The sequence below is a fragment of the Acomys minous genome, assembly GCF_964271855.1.
Source record: "Acomys minous genome assembly, chromosome: 5".
Lineage (NCBI taxonomy): Eukaryota > Metazoa > Chordata > Mammalia > Rodentia > Muridae > Acomys > Acomys minous.
In genome coordinates this window covers 120,666,762-120,688,538 of record NC_140494.1, presented here as the reverse complement: position 1 = coordinate 120,688,538, position 21,777 = coordinate 120,666,762, and the positions used below count along the sequence as shown (strand labels likewise).

Below are 21,777 nucleotides of genomic sequence, written 5' to 3'. Positions count from 1 at the left end.
ATAACATACAAATAAATCAAGTATGTATGTTGTGCTTTCTATGCATACTGTTTCAAGGTGCCAAAATGGTTGAGAGGAAGAGGCAGTTTCTTTTTAATGAGAGATTTAAGTACTTTGCCCTCTAGCAGCTTCCATGAAAGTGCACTCTGTTCTTTGCCTCCCTAACTCCACTCTGTCCCCCTCTGGCTCTCTTTTGCCTATTTATGCATTTTTTTCCTCCTCCCCACTCACTCTCTTCTACAATTAATTACCCCGGGGTTCCAGAAATGACAAGATAGATCAATATCCCCAAAACAACCACAAGTATTGCAAGGCAGATCTCTCCCCTGATGAGATCCCCTCTAAAGGTGGCCGTTACCCAAGATGGAAACTGAGGATGTATCTCAGAGCAGGAGCCAGCATCTCATGGGAACGAGATCGCTTCCCTCACAGAATGACCTAGCCCTAACCCAGTCACATCACTGGCCTGGCTAGTGATCTGTGCTTTCAGCTATGCAAACCCCACCCCTAGCTCCCCAGCTCCTCCAGCCAGTTTCCTTTCCTATAGGACCTCAGCATCCCCTTCAGCTCCGTGTGGTTTACTCCAGCTCTGTCTTTTTTTTTTTTTTCTAATGAGATCCCATCCATCAGAGATCTGTCTCTTCTCTTTGATTGGCAAAGTTGGGATGGCAGCCAGCCTATTGTGGCTCTCAGAACTGGAGCTTTTGACCTCAAATTACAGAGACTAGCTTTGGTGAGCTAGGAGAAAAGATGCCTTTCAGGCGTTCGCCAATCACAGTGGATCCGTCTCAGATGAAGAGGGGAGAAGGAATGGTTTCACACAATTCCTGGTGTTCCTGTTATCCTTGAGACTTTTCCTAGTCTCAACTTGGGCCTTTTTTCTACCATTACTCAGTGAGGCCAAGAAATAACCCACGGTAAGAGCCTTCAATCCTTTCCAACAATGCACACTGGGCCTCTGTTTTTGTTGTTATTTTGTTTTTCCTTTTTGTTTGTTTAAACTCTAAGATTCTGGAATCAAGCCATTTGTTTTTGACAAGGAAAATTTTGAAATTATTCAGGAACAGTGGTACCAAATAGCAGGCAGAGATACAAAGTACCTTGAGGAGACAGGGCATCTAGGGAAATCTCCATCGTGCTTTGTCCAACAACAAGTAGTGCTAAGTCTGTACTGTGAGGAAGGCCCCAGTAGAGTGTTGGTCCAGCCAAGGAGAAAATGATGTGTGTACAAAACACAACATGAGTATGCAATAGATGGAAAAGAAAGATGGCCTTCATGTGAAACATCATATTCTCTCTCTCTCTCTCTCTCTCTCTCTCTCTCTCTCTCTCTCTCTCTCTCTCTCTCTCTCTCAACTAGGAATGCCAACTGAAATGTGTCACCTACACCAACCCAAAATGGCACTGTAGACTAAAGTCTGTTCCACTATGGCTTTTTGATTTCTGGGGCGAGAAACAGCACTTAAATAGTTGTGATATTCCAGATGGGCCTCTGGCATAGGATTCCAGTTACAGTAATTATTTAATGAATTTACATAATGATGATCAGCAAAGGCCATCATACAAAAAGAGAAACACCCACATAAGTGCGTGCTTCCTAAGGACGCCCCAAACCCTGCCCAAATCTAAATGGGCTCTAGAATCTAACTGCAGATTAGCAGTCAACAAAATTCAAACTGGATGAAACCCTAAAGATAAATAGTTTGTGGGGTGTGTGTATGTGTGTGTGTGTGTGTGTGTGTGTGTGTGAGAGAGAGAGAGAGAGAGAGAGAGAGAGAGAGAGAGAGAGAGAGAGAGAGATCTTAAAATTTATAGACTTTATTTTGATTGTAAGTCAAATAAAAAATATTGAAGCCGAGTGATGGCGCATGCTTTTAATTCCAGCACTTGGGAGGCAGAAGCAGGTGGATTGTTGTGAGTTTGAGGCCAGCCTGGTCTACAAAGCAAGTCCAGGACAGCCAGGGCTACACAGAAAAACCCTGTCTCAAAAAAAAAAAAAAAAAAAAAAAAAAAAAAAGAAGAAGAAGAAGAAGAAGAACAAGAAAGAAAGAAAGAAAAAGAAATGTTGGAAATTGTGAGATGAAAATGAGAACTATCAATATATTTTATTATTGTGTCTGCCACCATTGTCATCTCTATGACAAATGCCGGACAGAACTTGGAGGAGATTGTTTTGGTTTCAGTCTGTCATGGTTGTGGCAGGCATGGCGGTGGGGGTGACTTGTGGCTAGGAAGTGGGAAAGTTGGGCAGCTAGTCTGTGCATCTTTATATAGGTCAGGAAGGAGAGAGCTCAGACAGGAACCGGAAATGAATGTCACATATCACAGGATATCAAAGCCTGCCCTCAGTGACCCATTTCTGCTAGAAATACCACAAGTCTGCAAGCTTTCACAGACTCCTACAGCGGCCATGCCAGCTGGGACCACGTGCTCAAACACAGGAGCCCGGGGAGGGCATCCCACCTTCCAACACAGCAGTGATAAATGGTGGTGTCCCTCTATATTTTACAACTAGATCCTACCTTTTGGATGTGGTAAACTTCTTACTATTTCAGTGATGAAATGCCTGCGTCTTCCCAGATAAATGTCTAGTGGAGGCGACTGTATCCTGCGTGGATGACCTGGGGTGGTCAGGTGTGACTACCTGAGCTATAATACTGAGGGTGAGTGGCGGCTACATGGGGTCATCACACTGTCCTCTCAACTTTCTCTGTTTGCTGGTCGCAGTGAAAAGCTAAACAACCCTTACCTACACTGTTTCTGCATGAGACAGCTAGCTGCTCCTGCCTGCTCACAAAATCACTAAGCATCAGAAGACACCCAGGGTGGCTCCCAGTAGCCTCCCAGTATGTGCCGGTGCATGGCGCGATGAAGGGATGGAGACTGGAGAGGTCCAAGTGTTTTCCTGGGGACCCAGTGAGCCAGGCCACCCTAGACCCTGTTGGTCACCAGAAACTATTTTAGAGGTGACTCCTCCTGGTGGAGCTCCGATTTTCCCAGCTCTCTCTTTTCTTGTAAATCCTTAGCTATGGGGGTGGGGGGTGGGGAGTATACCAAAGCCACTACCCGAATTTCTAAATGGTACATTTCAATGTTTTTAAGTTGCGCTCTCTCTCTCTCTCTCTCTCTCTCTCTCTCTCTCTCTCTCTCTCTCTCTCGATCAAATTCAGGACTACATAAGTGGAATGCTAGGTAAGTATTCTACCACTGACCCACAACATCGGCTTTAATTATTTTTTTAACAATAAACTGTGATAGATGTATCTGAACCCGTCTACTCTCATTTTCTCTTCTCTCATTCCCCGTTGTGTGTGTGTGTGTGGTGTGGGGCATCCTATCACCTCAGGTCACTGTATGTTCATCTGAACCTATGCATGTTCTGTACTCTATTATCTATCTGTGCATCTTCTCTCCTATCGTCTACTTATCATCTATTTGTCATCTATTGTCTATGATCTATCTACGTATTGTCTCGCTACCTAAATGTCTATTTAGTGTCTATATTCAAATAGTTATTTTACATGGATTTGTGTCATAAACAGACCATGTCTCTGAGACTTGCTCTTTTCAAACAGCATTGCCTTCTGAGACTTACTCTAGATGATGCATAAAGTTCTGGTTCATATATTTTAATATCTGTAAATAGTTTTACGTATAAGAAAATGAGGGATGGATGGAGAGCTGACTTAGAGGTTAAGAGCACCAGCTGCTCTTCTAAAGGGCCTGAGTTCTATTGCCAGCAACCACATGGTGGCTCACAACCATCTATAATGAAAAGCTGGCGCCCTCTTCTGGTGTGCAGGTGTACATGCAGGCAGAACATTGTATACATAATAAACAAATCTTTTTTTTAGAAAGAAAGAAAGAAAATCATAGGTTAAAAATAAACCCTCTCTTCCATTAAGAAACAGGTTGCTTTAGTTATTTTTGCTCAAGTGAGGAGGCAACACAGGCCCTGCCCACATTTCTTCTTAGACTTGCTGAAGCATTTCTCTATGGTCCCTTCTTAGGCACAGAGTTGCCAGGGCCTAGGGCATTTCTTCCGCTTCAAGATTGCCAGGTTGCTTTACAGAGTGGCTGAGCCAGTGTACACACTCACAAACTATTTGATCAGACAAATATGTCTCCCTCCTCCTAGAAGCTACCTACTGTCAAACCCACACACTTGCCAATTCGGTGGGAGTAGATTGTTCCCTCTGTGGGTTTTTTGTTGTTGTTGTTTTTGTTTTTGTTTTTCTATTCACATTTCCCTCAGAACTAGTACAATGGAGACTTTCTAATCCTTTACCAGCCCATCCAGTCCCCTCTCTCACGGACACCTGCCACCGTTTTCTGCTTGCTCTTCTAGTTTTTGCTTTTCTGTACTGAATTCAGAGGAATTTGAATTTATTATACAATCTAGGTATGCTTGTTTTGCTGGTGGTAATTATGGCATTCCTATATTTTATTACTGTTTTCTTATTTCTTGTTTGGCATTTCTTGTTGTAAAGGCTTTTAAATTTTTAACATCAAATTCATCAATCAATCATCTGTCTGTCTGTCTGTCTGTCTCTCATGATAGCTTTGCTTCCTATGTTGTATTTAACCATCCTTTCTCTCCTTGGGATTATAGGGGTGATTACAAGACCACAGAGTCACACTCAGGGTTTTGGCTGTCAGCCAAGGAAAGTGACTGGACTCTGCCGGCTTGGCTTTCATGAACGGCTCAGTCTTCCGATGAACTCAAAATCTGAGAAGACTATTGAGAGGCAGAGGAACTGTGGGAGGTGAGTACTAACTACTAACGGAGGAAGCAGCTCACTGGGATCTTGCCCTCACCCTTTATTGTTACTTCGGCCTCTGCTTCCTGTTCATCATGAGGTAACTAGCCTTTGCCACAGGCTCAGGCTGCCAAGATATTTTCTTTCTCCACAGGCCAGACTCAACAGATCCAAGGACTTTCAGCTGAAACCGCTGAAACCGTGGGTGAAGAGAATCTTTCCTCCTGAAGATGTTAGGGGTTTTGTTGTTGTTGTTTTATTTTTTCTTTGTTTATTTATTTATTTGTCACACAGATGCAAGGACTGGATAACACATTTTCAAATATTCTATTCTAAAAGCTAAAAAGGCCTTTAACCTGTGAGATACAGAGCCATTTTTGTAACATAAGTGCCTATTGGCTGGATGTGTGTCTTAGTGGTAGAATGCTTGCCTAACATGTGAAAAGTCCTAGGTTAGAGCCCTGCACTGTGGGTGTGGGGGAAGGTAGCCTGTTGTCCAGGAAATATTTTAGAGATAATGTTTTCCTGCACTAAAGCTACCATGATCTGTGTTTTGGACTCACTTCCCTTGACACAGGGTCAGTGTATGGATTTGCTGAGTGTTCTGTTGGTTTGTCTACACCATGCTGATAGTACACTTTCCCATTACATTATGATGTCGGATTGTCTGGCAATCCTTCCATTCCATGTCTCTCTCCAATCATATGTGATACTTTGACCCCTTATTCTTCATATACATTTTAGCGTCAGATTACACAGAGAGCAAGCAACCTGCTCAGATTTTACATAATATTACATTCGTAGACTGCACAGAAAGGCAGCTTTTTATGTGAAATTGAATTTTCTCATCACTCACTACTTTAGCTTGCAGTCTATAGTTTTTAAGTTTTTGATAAAGTGTTGTGGCTTTTCTTCCGTAAGTATCTTATATAGCTTTATCCACGGGTACCTTTTATTGTTGTTTTAAGTGCATTTTCCTCTATATTGGGTTTCCCATGGGCTTCTGCTTATGAATGAATAAGAGTGCTACTGGTTAGTGAGTATTGATCTTGGATCCCATCACTTAACTAAACTCTCTGATTTGTTTTAATTGTTGTGTATTCTCTCTATATGCAGACAAGGCGTCTGCAGATAATTACAGCCTTGTTTAATTTCAATCATTGAATCTCTGTTTGTCGTTTCATTTTGCCTTATTGCATTGGTTAATTTGAGGGGTAAATATCATAAAAACACAGACACTGGCAATGTCATAATGAAACCCATTACATTGTACAATTGATATACGCTAATAAAATTGAAAACCATAAAAAGCATTTTCTTGGGTTTTGTTTTTGTTTTTGTTTTTGTTTTTGTTTGCTAAAATAATACTTCTAAAACTTTATTGTAATTTAATACTTGGCTACAGGCTTAATATAGCTATCCACTATGCTTTCTACTTTGATACATTAAGAAAAGTCATAGGAGCTGGAGAGATGGTTCAGCTGTTAAGAGCACTTTCTGCTTTTTCAAGGGATCAGGGTTCAATTCCCGGCATCCACATGATGCCTCCCAACCATCCATAACTCTAATTCCAAAGGATCTGACTTATTCTTTTTTTTAAAGATGTATTTATTTATTATTATGTATTCAGTGCTCTGCCTGCATGTACACCTGCAGGCCAGACAAGGGTGTCATGTCTCATTATAGATGGTTGTGAGCCACCATGTGGTTGCTGGGAATTGAACTCAGGACCTCTGGAAGAGCAGTCAGTGCTCTTAACCTCTGAGCCATCTCTCCAGCCCTGGATATGACATATCCTTATCCCTTCCATGGGCAATGCACACATGTAATGTACAGACACACCAGCAGGCAAACATCTGTGCACATGAAATAAAAATAGAATCTCAAATACATTGAGAAATAAAAGTTTAAAAAGTCATGAATGGACGTTGACTTTTGTAAGATCCTTTATCTGTTTCATTTCATTGGTAAGCCTGAGTCATCTGGTGCTTTTCAAATCATGTGTTTTCCAAAGGTTGGTTGTGTGGTTCTGTGTGATAACCCTATCAGTTGTGTCATTCAACCCCTTTTTATCCTCGTCCATTCTTCTCCATGTGGTCTACCAGTTCCTCTTAGAGGCTTGTTAAAACATCCATTTCTCATGATCGGGTCAAGCTTTGCTCTGTGTAGTTTTGGGTGTGTTATTAGTCTGAGTTTGGGAACTCATTCTGCCTTCTGAGTTATTTATTTAAGGGTGCTCTTCCTTTCAGATATGCTAGTAAAATAGATCAGCACATTTTTTTTTTACATATATGTATTAGATGTGTGTGTGTGGGTGACCTGCCTGTGTGGCATGTGTGGAGAAGAGAGATTGGCGTCTGGCTAGCTTCTTTAACTGCTCCTCCACCTCACACTTTTGAGACAGGGTCTCTCCTTGAACCTGAAGCTCACCGTTTCAGCTAGACTGGCTGGCCAGCAAGCCCCTCCCCCGTTCAGGATCTACCTGTCTCAGATCCCCAGGGCTGGAGTTAGATGCTCACCCCCATCCTACTAAACTTTTCACATGTGTGAGAGTTTTTATTGCTGTGATGAAACACCATAATAAAAAAAGCAAGTTGGCACATGCCAAATACAAATAGCCAAAATACTACGAATGTAACATATATATAATTTCTGATTGTTTTGTGGTTCTTGCTGAAGGTGGTTTATTGTATATATGTGCAATAATATAAATGTATATGTAAAAGTTAATTAAAAATAAAAAAAGCAAGTTGGGGAGGGAAAGATTTATTTGGCTTATTTGGTACGTCATCAAAGTCAGGACGGAAACTCAAAACAGCAGAAACCTGGAAGCAGAAGCTGATGCGAAGGGCGTGGACGGGTGTTGCTTACCAATTTGCTCCTCATGGCTTGCTCAGCCTGCTTTCTTATAGAACCCAGGACCACTTGCCCAGGGATGGCACCACTCACAATAGGTTGGGCCCTCCCCATCAACGACATCTTATGGAGGCACTTTCCTCACTGATGTTCCCTCCTCTCAGGTGACATAGAACTGTCCACCACAGCTGGGGATTCAGACTAAAGTCTTCATGCTTTGCTCTGCAAATACTTGGCCCCTTAGGCTGTTTCCTCAGCCCCCGGTCCAGCTGAACTGCTCCACCTTCCTTCTATTCGCCTACATCCCTAAGCTAAGGTGGGACCTTTTTAGCTCAGGACTCTTCTTCCATCTGCTCAGCCTATACTCTTAGCCTGACCTCTGGACCAGGGAATATCAACAGGGAAGAGGTAACAAGAACAGGAGCTTGAAAAAGCGAGGCTGGGGCAGGAAGGGAGGAGGAGGAGTAAGAACTAGATGGGGTTGAGTTAGGCATAGTGTTGGCATCATGCCTCTTCCCCAGACCTCAGAACATGCTGTTCCTTCTCTCTGGAACACTGCTTCCCACCTCCCCTTGGCATGCCACCTATACCCTCCAGGTACGCTTAGCTCTTGCTCCTCCTGGGGTCCCCTTTGCTCAGTCTCTTGCCCAGGTTAAAGCCACTGCATGTGACATCTCACAGCATAGTGACTGGTTTTGTTACTGTCTCTCTTGATGGATAAGAGCTCTGTGATGGTACTGTCTCATTGATCCTTCCATCTTAGCCACTAGAACCAGGCCAGGCAACATGGAAGATTCTATCAGAAAAACACCCACTGGATGGATAGACAGGGTAGATGGATGCTAGATAATGGGTGAGACAATGGATGGGAGTGGGTGATGGATGGATGGATGGATGGATGGATGGATGGATGGATGGGTGGATGGATGGGTGGGTGGGTGGGTGGATGGATGGGTGGGATGGATGATGGATGGATGGATGGGTGGGTGGATGGATGGATGGATGGGTGGGTGGATGGATGGATGGGTGGATAGATGGGTGGATGGGTGGATGGATGGATGGATGGATGGATGGATGGATGGATGGACGGACGGACAGACGGATGGATGGGTGGATGGATGGATGGATAGATGGATGGGTGGGTGGGTGGATGGATGGGTGGATGGGTGGATGGATAGATGGATGGATGGATGGATGGATGGTGGGGGGATGGATGGATGGATGGTGGGTGAGTGGATGGGTGGGTGGATAGATGAATGGATGGGTGGGTGGATGGGTGGATGGGTGGGTAGATGGATGGATGGGTGGACAGATGGATGGATGGGTGTGTGGATGGATGGATGGGTGGGTGGGTGGACAGATGGATGCATGGGTGGGTGGATGGACAGATAGATGCATGGGTGGGTGGATGGATGGATAGTAGAAGACCAAGAGAGCAGCTGACTTCTAGAATTGTTCCATGACTTCCCAGAGCCATCTGACTTCTGTGAGAGATCTTTCCACCAGTGACATCGGAGAAGGGCCAGGAAGCCTTGCTCCCTGAACTAGTCCTTTAAACAAAGCAAGTCACGCCAGTGGGCAGCTCCCTTCCCATTCCCATCCTCGAGAGTATGAGAAAGGCGATGGGTTGAGATGGCTTGGTTTTAAATGACCTGTTTTAAAAAAAAATCAAAGGACTTCATATAGATGTCCCTTCAGATACCAAAGGCCATTTTGTTGTTTTTTGTTTCAGATATGGTGGCTGGGGGTGCAGTGGGGTAAGAGAGTAAGACCTTGTCTGTAGCCCAGGCTCATCTGAAACTCACTATATAATCCAGGCTAGCTTCAAGTTCATAGCAATCACCTTGCCTCTGGCCCCTAAGTACTGGGATTCCAGAAGTGAGACACTATGCTGGCTGCCGTAATAGGTTTTAAATGCTTCGTGATATGCTCACTATGTAGGCCAGGCCTGCCTTGAACTCAGAGATCCACCTGCCCCTCTATCCTAAGTGCTTGGATTAAAGGCATGTGCCACCACACCTGAGCCTTTTCCTGGTGGTTACTTTGTCTTTTAGGGTAGAATATTTTATATTGTTAGTACCAAAAAGAAAAAAAAAGCCAAATTATTGTTTGCCTGCTGTTTTTTAACACCTAACAACCTTGTGAAGTGACCCTTTGGCCCAGACAGCCCAGACATCCAAGTATCTGAACCCCCATATTTTGAGCCCTAGTAAACAATCTGGAGATGGGGTGACCTGGGGTGGGGGGGTTAGAAATGGCAACGTAGATGACCTGGACGTACCTCGATGGGGATAATGACTCAGGCTTCTCCTCCCATCTGAAAAAGAGATCTTGCTTGAACAATAGAGGAAGAACTCCAGGCTTCATGTCCTAACACCACCCAGGCTCTGAACTGGAAAAGCTAGTCCAAGCTGCTGAGAGCCATTCACTTGAGGGCTGAATCGAGCAGCCAGACCTAGCTGCAGAGACCCACAGGCAACAAGATACAGGAAATGCTGCAACGGCTAAATGCCAAGAGCCTGTTTTTGTTTTGTTTTGTTTTTTCTTAAGAGCCAACTAAGAGGGGGTGACCTCTTTAAAAAATCTAGGGAAACGGCATCAAGGCCTCTTCGCCACCCTGCATCCTCTTAAGGGAGCAGAGGTTGAGGGTGATGCATGGCTGACTGCGGCTGCATGAGGAACAACACTCAATAGCCTTTTTTGCAGCACTGGAACCACCTCAAGTCGTGAATGGAGAGGCTGAGGAAGACAGTGAGGAGTGGGGAAGGGGAGACCTGAGGGAGCTGCTGAGCAGAGGTAGGGCAGGCTGGGTGAGCTCACAGGAGGCTGTGGGCAGCGAAGACACTGTGGTGCCAGCAGGATTCCTGGGCAGGGACTGAGTCTGGCTTCTCTCCCTGGAGCCTTGACCAGATAGATCCAGTTATCTGAGCTGAAGAGACTGTCAGGAACTAATGGGAGTTGACAGTGGCCTTCCGTCCTTACAAGACACATCTGTCACTTTTGCGGGGCTTGTGTGCCCTCCCCTACCCACAAGCACCAACTTCAACCAGCTAGAAGCTGCCCATGGCTCCCAGCTATGCCCTGGGTGGAGGACAAGGTGCTCTAGAGGGGATGCCGGACGGGAAGGGGCTGTGATAGGCCCCTTCCTCAGGTTGGGCTCCTCCTGGCATCATCCAAGCAGCCAGCCAAGGCAGACTCCTTCATTTGCCCCTCGCCTGTCATTTAGCATTACTCTCCCTGAACGAAGGGATAGCAGGTTGGAGTGGCTGACACTGACCTTGACACAGTAACAAGCAGAGACCCATTAAAATCCCAGATCCTCTGAGAGGCTTATTTCACCAATGGGTGTACATGGCCAGGGAGTTAACTCTCAAACGCTTCCACTATTTGAGCCTTCTTGGGATCATTACCTGGTCTTGCCCTGTCTGCCTTGCTCAGCATCTAAAAGCAGCACACGTTTGCGATCCAGAGACTGAACGTCTCCTGTCACAGCTACACCTGCAGATTTTTCAGGCTCCCGAAGATCGTGATGCTGAATGTTTCACTTGAAATTTCTTCATTCTGCCCAAGTAGCTTCCTGAGGACACCCATACATGAGCATGGCACTACCCCATGGCCTGTCCACCCGAGAACCGTCTCAGCCAGAGGTTCCTGGCCTACTCCTGCCTAGTGCATAGACCAAGGCGGTGTGATGTAGGCTCCAGATTACAGAAAGCCCAATAGCCCTATACAAGCTTTTTAAGGGGTGGGAGGAGGAAGGCATGGCTTTTAGGTGACATGGTCTAGGGCTGTGTGATGAACTACTACCCAGTTCCAGAATGCAATGGGGCCAACCCCGGACATTCCCCCAGGCATGACTGACACACTGGAGTGGAAAGGTAATTAAAACACAACAATCAAAGCAACCTTTTTAAATAGTAACTTTTAAAAATATAAAAACAGCTCATTACAATGACTTTTCAATTTTTCTTTTTGCTTCAGGAATAACTCTCTTCCACCCTCACCCTCCCTTCTGGCTAGAGCCTCAACAAGTGGTGGCCAGTGACCATCTGAAACCCAGAGACAGATGGACAGACTCCAGACAGACACGGCAAGCCTTTCAGGAAGGTGCGGGGTGGGTGACATGGCCTTTCCATGTCCCAACACATATCCTGTTTGGGGTAGCCGCTCAGCCGGAACATTGGAGATGGGCAGGTTTCAGATGACCTTTCTTTCTTCCCAGACTGAACCCACATTATAAAATAATCCATAAAAATGCAATATAAAAACTCTCTCCCATATGCTACATCCATGGAGAGCCCACCAGCAGGGCTCACACGGTCTTTAGCTTTTCTTTAATAAAACAACGAAAGACCAAAACAAAACAAACCTAAATACCACAAAAACATTGGTACCCAAGGGGTGATACCTGCAGGTGATGGTCCATCTGCCCCAGCCTATGACAGCTGCAAGTTACCACAATGCACCAAGCGGTGCCCTCCCTCCCAGCCCCCTTGCCCTGCCCATCTCCTCAGACTCACAACCCTGGGGGGAAGGGCAGTTACCATTTCACCCCTTCAGGGAGCAGAAAGGGCTGAAAGCAGGAAAGGGGAGAAGGCATCTTATGAAAGGATATCACTTCTAATTCTTTTTATTCAAATTAAAAAAAAAAAAAGCACCCACACCAGTTGCTGTTTTTCTCTGGTAGCTCCCTGAGCTGAGTCCCCGTTCCCCCACCCGAATGTGGAATCCTTTCTAGGCTGCTCCCTTGAACTTCCATTCCTCATCACAATGATAAGAGTGTGCACCAAAGAGAAAAATGGGCTCCAGGGGGACAGAAGAGAGAGATGGGCAGAGAACAGGAGGTGTGAGGGCAAGGCAAGATGCAGACAGAGCATAGGAAGCCACAGGAAATCCTCGCTGTTCCTGTGGAGGTAGCCCAGGCTGGCCCATCCCAGCACTGTCCATCGGTTTGTCTGACCATCTGAACACTCCCTGACCGGTGCTAAAACCCGTGTGGCGGTATACTTCATTCCCAGTGGACCAGGCTGGAAATGTCTCATTCTGCTCCCCCATTTTCTCTCCCTGCCTACCTTCCCCACAGGAACATTAAAAAAAATAAAATAAAAAAAGAAGAAAGAAAGAAAAGCCACCACCATGAGTGGGTTACAAATACAGCAGGCAAAAATACACGGCGAGCATCGGTGGGAGGAAGGGGCCTCCTCCCTCACTGGCCAGTCAGCAACCGCAGTCTCTTATTTACATCGTGCACAAACCTCGTGCACTGCACAATCAGAACGAGGTGCCCCTCCCCCAAAAACAACAACATGGTTTACTCCAGCAACTCCCAACCCAGAGTAGGGAGGGGACAGGTAAGAAAGGAGAGGAAGAGACAGAGACTCGTGAGGGTGTCTGTGTGTGGGGGGAACAGGAAGCAGAAGCCTCCAGAGAAATCTAATTGAAGCATCTGTCAGCACTGGTTAGGGGGAGAGGAGAAAGTCCTTCAAGTCTGTCAGACAACACATCAATCCGTGAAGGGGGCGTGCGTCCTCTCTGCCTCCGGGTGGAGCACAGCCCCACAGTGCTGCTCCCTCACTCCTCTGCCATCCTCGGGGCCTGGCCAGCGTTTCCCTGTCAGGGCCGCGTGGGTGTCTCCCAGAGTTTGACAGGCCTGTTAGAGTCCTTGTTCAATAGATGACCTCGTAAACTGTGGCCTTCTTGTCACCGGAGCCTGTTACAATATATTTGTCATCCGCCGAAATGTCACAGCTCAAGACAGATGAGGATTCTTTAGACTGGATGAGGGAGACAGGGAGAAACGGGAAGACATTTAGTGTGTGGAGAAAACAGACAGGGGTTCACTCGCTACTACTCGGGGACACTTCAGGGCTCTGATGGAAATCACCGCCCACTCTCCACCTGGGGCTGGAGCAGGTGCTGGTAGGAAGAGGCCCCTCCTCCCGGCCTCTCCACACGGCCCAGCTCATGAGCTGGCTACAGTGTGATCTGCCTCAGGGTTAAGGATGAGAACAAGACACTTAGCATAAGCACCTCTGTGAAGTTAGTTTACTGATGGGAAGGAGCGTTTCAGAGCCACAGCAGCCTCAAGGGGCAGACCCTCAGCTGGACCAGCCAGAAGGATCAGTACCAAGTTTTGAGGCTCTCAACATAGAGACCTTCCAAGAAACATGTGTGGCGCATGGGACCAGACACTTAAGCAAGAAGCTGAAACTGGCTTGCTGTAATTGTGTGTGTGTGTGTAAGAACAAGAGTGACTGTAAGAAAAACAAGTGATTATGAGTTGCACTGTAGAGGGCTCTGTGTGTGTGTGTGTGTGTGTGTGTGTGTGTGTGTGTGTGTGTGTGTGTGTTGTTGTTGTTGATGATGATGATGAAGGGCTCTGGATCTGTAAAAATGCAAGTCTATTCTTGTACCTCGTCACAATGATGACTCGGAGTGGCCATCCTAACCTGAATGGGTATCACTGAATGAAATGGCTACTCCACTGGCCCAGAGTCAGGCAAGCTCGCTTTGTTTTACTCTGCAGGTGCCATGTGAGGAAGTCCTTTCATAGTTGCACTTACTCTCGGGGATCACAATCCTTTAGCAACAGAGGCTGTACTGTGTCTCACTCTTGTCCCCACATTCTCCCCCCTGGGGTCCTCCATCTATCTAGCCAGGCCTAGGCAGGGATGGGCCAGATCTGCTCCTAAGCTGCAGAGGCCTCCTGCTGCCCTCAGCCTCATCACTGTGGCCACATCCTGACTCAGCAGTGGAGAGGAAGATCAGAAGGGGTGTATCTGAGCCGGACATGATGGCGCATGCCTTGAATCCCAGCAGAGGCAGGTGGATCACTGTCATTGAGTTCTTGAGGGCAGCCTCATCTACTATGTGAGTGCAGGACAGCCAAGGCTACACAGAGAAACTCTGTCCTGAAAATCCAAAAAAAAAAAGAAGGGGTGTACCTGGAAGATGCTGGCTCCATAGGGCGTCCTCCAGGCATTGAGAAGGTTGTCTTTCCCAGTGCTCACAAACCACTTGCCTGCAAGGCAAAGCAAAGGAACCCTCAGACTGTGGCTTGATGCCATGTGCAGCAGGACTCACCCCAGATGTCCCTGCCCATCAATGGCAACATCCTCAGACATGCTCAGTGCTCGCTGTTTGCCACTCCTAAAAACCAGGCACATGGAAGCCAGCTATCCAGGTGGGAGAGCCAGGAAGGGCCAGGACAGGAAAGTAAAAGTCAGTGAACTAAGCTTAGTGCTTCCCCAAAAGTCCCCCACTGCAGCCACTCAAGTCAGCTGGTCCTTCCCAGGCAGGTGAAACGGCAAAAACCCAACAGTATGGAGAAGCGGCTCCCAGCTGTGGCTCCTAACGTCCCCGAGTCACATGCTCTTCCCAGCATGATTCTCTGAGGCTAAGAGTTGGCACTGTGTGTCCACAGCTGCATAGAAACCTGTGGCCTAACTGTATGGAGAGTTCACTGGCCCAGGGTGACATCTGTGTCCGAGGGACAGGAAAGATACCTTTCCCCTCCAGGGCATTAAAGGAGCAGAGGCTTGGCTCACTCAAAGACCGTGGGGTCTCCCTCTCCCCCCCACCGTCTACTGGACCTCGCTGCCCACACCGGCTCCCATGCCAAGCCAGGGCCCCATGGCTTACCACAGTAGGCAAACTTGAGGGACAACACACAGCTCTCATGCAGGTGCAGCTGGTATTTGTCGGGCTTGGTATGGTGCAGGACTTCCACGTTGCTGCTCTCCATGCCCACAGCCAGCCACTCCCCAGTGGGGCAGTAACCCAGAGAAAAGATCTGCCGGAACAGAAGCGCTCAGTGTCTGCTCTGCACATGGGCTGGAGCAGCTCCTTAGGACAAGCTGGACCCTCCTCACCCCACCCCCGCCCACTTTCGAGCCAAGCCCAACAGCCAGCTGCCTGTTGCCACCCTGCCCCGCACCAGGGGATTCCTTCGTATCCCACTGAGGAAGCCTGCTCTGAGAGGCCGTGCTTCCCTCACACTGCAAGCTGCATTCACTCCTTGAGAACTTGGCAACTACCACACTCCACATTAAGGTCCTGGACATTAAAATAATGAAGCAAGTCTAACAGCAAGAAATATCAAGGATCATGGTCAAGGTTTATAGGAGGCTTGAGTCAGGTGCTCGCACCAGAGCTGGGAAGGAGCTATGAGTAAAGCAGAGGGAACAACAAGCTGTGGAACCAGGATGAGTCAAGTGTGTCCATCTCGGAAGCCATGCCTACTCTACAGCAAACCTTCCCAGACAGCTCCGGCCGGTCCCTCTGTCCCCTGACAGGTGCTAAAGCCTGAGAGCAGAGGAGCACAGCGCTTGGGCTACACACCTGGGAGGTGAAATCGTGTTGCTGTAGCTGCCGTCCCTCACGCAGGTCCCAGGAACGCACAGTGTTGTCCAGACCCCCAGTCCACAGCTTAGTGCCATCATGAGAGATGTCTATGCAGCTGGCCCCATCTGTGTGGCCCTGGAACTGCCTATGAGAGCAAGCAAGGCAGAGCGACTGACAATCATCTCAAGGATTGGGCCAGCTCCGGAGCTGGGTGGGTCACATGCTTCACCCCTAGCATGAAACAGTGCTTAGACCGTGTCCTTCGCACTCTATTCAGGAGTGCTACCAAGGACAGGTTCCCTGAAAAACGGGGTGGCCCTCTGGTTCTGTATGTGGGCCCTTGGTGAGCCTACATTGTTCTAGAGAGGTTAATGGAGAGGTAGGCAGGAAGATTCTAAAGGATTTTGTGCATATTTAGGCAAATTCTGCCTTTTGGACACACCCCTCAATCCAGTCTGCACTGTCTCTAACTTAACTACTCTGTAAGGCTACAGCCCCAAACATGTGCAACACACCCTCATGGGTAACACCGGGAAGTAACTGCTCCCCAACATACATAGGTGGTGTGACTCAGAGGAAGACATTGCACCAACCCCAGTTCACACGGAACCCAAGCGAGTTGCGCCTGATGCCTTAGAGTCAGGGCTCAAAGCTCAGCAGCTCTACCCACCCAGGGCTCACCACTAAACAATGCCGCTCTCCCCGCCCTCTGCCATGTCCACTCCACACGCTGCTTTCCTAGAAATGCTCAAAGCCCCGCCTTCCTCCAAGCTCCTAGGCTCATGGGGTCCCCCCTGAGCTGCCACCTGCCTCTGCACCTCACACCTCCAAAAGGGCCAAGACTGTGGGCTGAGTATTAATACCACCACCCTTGCCAAGCTGCTCCCCTGGCCAGCCAGCCTCACCTGACCAGGGTCTGGTTGTGCAGGTCCCAAACTGCAATGTTGCCATCGCTGCAGCAGGAGAAACAGACTTTGGCATCAGGACTAATGGCCAGGGCATAGCAGGCCGGAGCTGAGGATGTCAGCTCAGCCTTGATGCGGGGTGTGGGGGAGGCCAGGTCCCAGATGGTGAGCGTGCTGGCCTCACCACCCACAATAAGCGTGCGCCCATCGGGGAGAAGCTTGCAGGAGCGGATGTAGTTGTCCCTGTTCTGGAAGTAGAAGAACAAGGCTAAGTGCTACCCACTTGCTTTGTCATGGACCAAGAAAGCCACATTAGGTAACTTAGCATCCTGCCTGACTGCTCCATCCACAAACCCACGCCCACTCAGCTTCTCACACCTCTCTCTAGAATCTTGAGCCTAAGAGTCATCTCCATTTGCAGATGCCCCAAGTAGGACGCGGAGAGGTCAGTCAGCTTACCCAAAGCTGTTCAGCCAACCCAGAGCTGAGCCTGACCCTTCCCCTCTAACTGGTCCATTCCGCTTCCCTCTGCCTCCTCCATGGCTGCAGAAGATGCCTGTGGCCCGGGACTCTCACCAGGCAATCCAGCTGGGAGATGGGACTCTTGCTGCCCGGCTGGCTGATGTCCCATATCTTCACGCAGCCTTTGCCACCTGTGTAGACGTGCCGTGTAGGGTTGCTGATGGTCACAGCGCATACCACCTCCCCATGGCTGAGCGTGTTGATCTGCCGGGCGTGCCTGGGAATGCCGGGGCCGGCTAGCGCATCGTGGGGGAAGGGCACAGGCTGCATCTGCCCATCAGCGCTCACGTGGAAGGAATACGCCCTGCAAGAAGGACGTGGGTTACTCCTGCCATCCAACCCCCCTAAGGGCTCCCATAGGCCTCATGCAAATCGGTGTATACACACAATGACTTACTGCCCTGATTCCAAGCCCCCCCCTCCCCCCAAATCCCTTATATCCAAGAGCCGCTTCGTACTCCATCAGGTCGGAAGCTACTTAATATTCCAACCTTCAATTTTTTGTTTGGTTGGGTTTTTTTGTTTTTGTTTTAGGTAGGTTTGTCTGTATAGCCTTGGCTGTCCTGGACTTGCTTTGTAGACGAGGGCTGGCCTTGAACTCACAGCGATCCGCCTGCCTCTGCCTCCTGAGTGTCTGGACTAAAGGCGTGGGCCACCACACCCGGCCTCAATCTTGAATTTTATTCCCATTACACATCCTTGTTCCAAATCAGCTTAGGAGCTCCATGGGTATTATGGAGTAACCCCCACCACCATGCACATGCGCGTGTGCATGCACACATATGCGTGCGCATACACACACACACACACACACACACACACACACACACACACACTGATGTGGGAAAGGATCCAACTAAACGTTACAATCTGCCTTAGAAGTTAGTGATACTAGGGATGAGGAGCCTTCCTGTCCCTTTAAAAGCAAAAACAAGAAAGGCTATCTCTGAGCCACAGGGGTCCCACTTGGTCTGCCCATGTTACCGTGAGCACCTTCTCCAGCTTGGTCTGCCCATGTTATTGTGAGTGCCTTCTCAATGGCCACGATGGCATGAGATCTATTCAAGTACAGGGCAGGTTTCTATGTGGTAGGCATGATTCAGCCTTTATTTTCCCAATAACCCATGGAACAAAGAACAGGGTAATGTGAGCTATGGAAAAACAGGGGAGTTAGAGGCTGGAGCCTTTGCAGAAGGCAGACCCTGAAGGAGTCCCCAGGGCCCACAGAGCTCCACACAACTGCTTACAAGCTCTCCTACCCTCTGGAGGCAACAACCTGGGCCTCAGCATCCCTAAGCGTCCCTGGTGGAGGAGGTTTCTTGGTCATGACCTTGCCTAATGCTTCTCTGGAGGAACGGACACTTTCCTATAGAGAATGGTACATCCAGCAAGACCCTATGCTCAGGGGATGGACGGGGTATTTTCCTTGTCTATGCCATGAAGCATGCAAGAAGAACAGCCAGCACTTACGGTTTCCCTCCAGGAATGGAAGCGAGGCTTGAGGGCAGGCCTGTGGCCCGCATAGGGGGGTGAGGGTCAAAGCCAACCTGTAAAGAAAGGAGAGCGGCTCTGAGTCAGTTTTGTCACCACACATCCCCAACCTGTTCCCCGTGGCCATCATCATCTGGGCCTGCTGCACTCTGTGACTTCTCCAGAGCCAAGTGACAGCACTGCTAAGCAGAGCCATGTCAGAGAAGACAGATGCTGGGAAGGCCAAGTGTCCTGCCAGGACAGTAGCAGACAGGATGGCGGTATTAAGCCCCATCTCCTGTCCAATATCTTCTCTGCTCTGTCAGAGAGGATAGGCCCTGCCCTGTTTCTTTATTTCCTGGGTGTGCTGTGAGCTTGTGGAGTGGGCCCACAGGAAGAGCAGCGAGAAACTGTCCTGAAAAACGGAGCCCCCTCTGCAAGCCTTAATTCTGTTTGTCCATAGTAACTGTCATCACCAGCCCCAGCTCCCAAACTCCTGTTACCTGGCCAGATGTCACTAAGCTCTTATTGGGACTCCTATCCCCTTTCAGGGCAATTGCCCTAGGTATCAGCCTAGAAAGGGCAGTCCAAGAGCTCTCTCAGTCATCTGAGACTGACAGGCAGGTTGAGGAAACCCAGGTCTGTCACCTAAGTAAACTCGTTCTGAACAGTGCTCTCTCCCTTTCTGTCAGGTGTCCCCACCTGTCTTGGCTAGCTCCCTGTCAACTTAACACAAGCTAGAGTCATCAGAAAGGATGGACCCTCCATTGAGAAAATGCCTCCAGTAGATCCAGCTGTAAGGCATTTTCTTAATTAGCGATTGATGGAGGAGGGTCCAGCCCATTATGGCTGGTGCCATCCCTGGGCTGGTGGTCCTCGGTTCTATAAGGCAGCAGGCTGAGCAAAGTCATGGGAGCAAGCCAGTAAGCAGCATCTCTCTGTGGCCTCTGCATCAGCTCCTGCCTCCAGGTTCCTGCCCTCACTGCTTTTGATGGAAGTGTGAGCGAAATAAACCCTTTCCTCCCCACGTTGCTTTGAGTTTGCTTTACTGTTTTATCACAGTAATAGAAACCCTAACTGAGAGACCACCCAAGGGTCCCTTCAGCATGCAGGGACATGTACTACACCAGCCCTGCTGCTAGCTCCCACTCCCTGCCCAGGTGCACCCACCACCACCACCACCACCACCACCACCACCACCAAAAGGAGCCAAAAGGTCTACGTACAGCTCCAAAGCTCACCATTGGCGATCGGCCATAGGCGGCAGCGGCGGCAGCCATTTGGGGTGGGATGTTGTGCAGGCCGGCGTAGGCGCTTGGGCTGGTGAGGGAGCCATTCATCTCGTGGTGGCTCATCATGGCAAAGGGTGCTGCATAGGAGCTGGTGAGGGAGATGGGTGTGCGCAGGGCCGAGGCTGTAAGGAAGTGAGTGAGGAGGTGGGCATCAGTGCGAGTGGGCTCACCCTTGTGCTCAGCAGAGCTGGACCAAACCCTCCTACACACTGAAGCAGGCTACAGCGAACCTACCCCACGGGATTTCCGAGGTCAGAGCACAGGGTTGGGATCATTTCTTTTCAGAGGGCAGCACAAGGCCCAGAGAAGAGGGGCTTGCTCAGGGCTTCACAAGTGGACACAGGTCTAGGGTAAACAACCTGTCAGATGTTCTCTCCACACAATTGGCCCGGCAGCGGCCTTGTAGACTCAGGCAGAAATACCAGGGACCCTCCTAAACCCTGTAGCAGTGCCAAAGGTCCAGGCTTCCGTATCCTTAAGCCATCAATAAGTACCACCAGGCAGCACTGAGAAGCCCTAGTTCAGACACACTATGCTTTTGGCCGTCTGTTTGTCTCCAGCCTGGCCAGGGACCATCCTCCCATCCCCCATCAGATCGACCCGGGGCCCATGGTTGCCTACCCATTATACCTATCGGGTCCATGCCTGGAGGTTTGCCCGGCATTGACCGGAGCCCCGGGGTCGTGCTGGTGCCTGGAGTTGGGGCATCATTCCTTGGTGTTGGAGTGTTGGATTTGAGCCCAGGTGTGGAAGATTTGTCATTCTGAGAAGGGAGGACACAGAGACCAAGAGACGCCATGAGGATTCCTTTCCCCCAAGAGCTGGGCAAAATGCCTAGCCCTGGTCCCACACGAAGCCAAGCATGGGCTGAACAGAAGTCCCTACTTGGCAGGGTCTGTGGCGAAGGCTCTAACTTAGAGATGCCGAAGAAACCAAGGCTCTCAAACACTCAGTAGTTAGAGGCTCAGCCAGCGTGGGTTAATGATTTAAATTTGAACACAGCCAATCCCAACAGCCATGTTCTTCCCACACTCCAACGCCCCCCCACCCCCGCCCCCACCCTGCAAGTGGCACTGCTTGAGCTCTAGCCTCCGCACGCCTCTTGTCTCTCCCCTCCCCCACCTCTGTAAGGTGCCAGGGCAGACTCTACATACATGACCAAGGTCTTTGGTCTTGGAGGAAGGTGTGCTGCTAGAGGAAGCCACAGAAGCTGGGCTGGTGGGGGCATCTTTCTTCAGGCCACGAGCTTTATCCAGCCCATTCTCAGGAGGGGAGTGTGCTGGGCTCACCCGAGGTGTCGCTGGGTCCTGAAAACACAAGTGTTACAGAGCTCTTAGACTGCTGCAAGCAGGTACCCCTGTCCTTGTATCAGGAAGGCAGAGGGGTGGTAGGCGATTAGGTCTTAACAATCTGGAGCCTGAGAACAAGAACCTAAAGGCAGGGAGGAGTGGCCCGCCCCGGGCCATAGAAAAGTCCAGAACACTAACTGGCAAGTTATACAGGGCCTTATTGGAGATTCTCTCTAGTGACTCACACTCCCCAACCCTGGAGGAAGAGGACAGGGTCACCTAGAAAACTGGGGATGGAAGACTGTTGCTACTTGGGACCTTTCAGCACCCACATATGAAA

The 21,777-nt window shown here is 49.0% G+C and overlaps 1 protein-coding gene across 12 annotated transcripts in view; it reads right to left on the bottom strand.

Moving 5' to 3' along the window:
• Positions 1–11,520: 11,520 nt before the first annotated feature.
• Positions 11,521–21,777, bottom strand: part of TLE3 (TLE family member 3, transcriptional corepressor) — a 46,487-nt gene continuing 36,230 nt past the window's right edge. For 4 of the 12 annotated variants that reach the window (XM_084783402.1, XM_084783406.1, XM_084783411.1 and 1 more), the window contains exons 11-20: positions 21,303–21,455; positions 20,770–20,911; positions 20,083–20,270; positions 18,857–18,933; positions 17,441–17,690; positions 16,865–17,112; positions 15,957–16,104; positions 15,258–15,408; positions 14,561–14,637; positions 11,521–13,390 (exon numbers count right to left, since the gene is read on the bottom strand). In XM_084783402.1, the coding sequence (XP_084639528.1) occupies positions 13,283–13,390; positions 14,561–14,637; positions 15,258–15,408; positions 15,957–16,104; positions 16,865–17,112; positions 17,441–17,690; positions 18,857–18,933; positions 20,083–20,270; positions 20,770–20,911; positions 21,303–21,455 (1,542 nt within the window). In that variant the 3' untranslated portion in view covers positions 11,521–13,282. The remainder of the gene's footprint in view (positions 13,391–14,560; positions 14,638–15,257; positions 15,409–15,956; positions 16,105–16,864; positions 17,113–17,440; positions 17,691–18,856; positions 18,934–20,082; positions 20,271–20,769; positions 20,912–21,302; positions 21,456–21,777) is intronic. The other 8 variants (XM_084783408.1, XM_084783405.1, XM_084783413.1 and 5 more) reach the window with 3 other exon arrangements.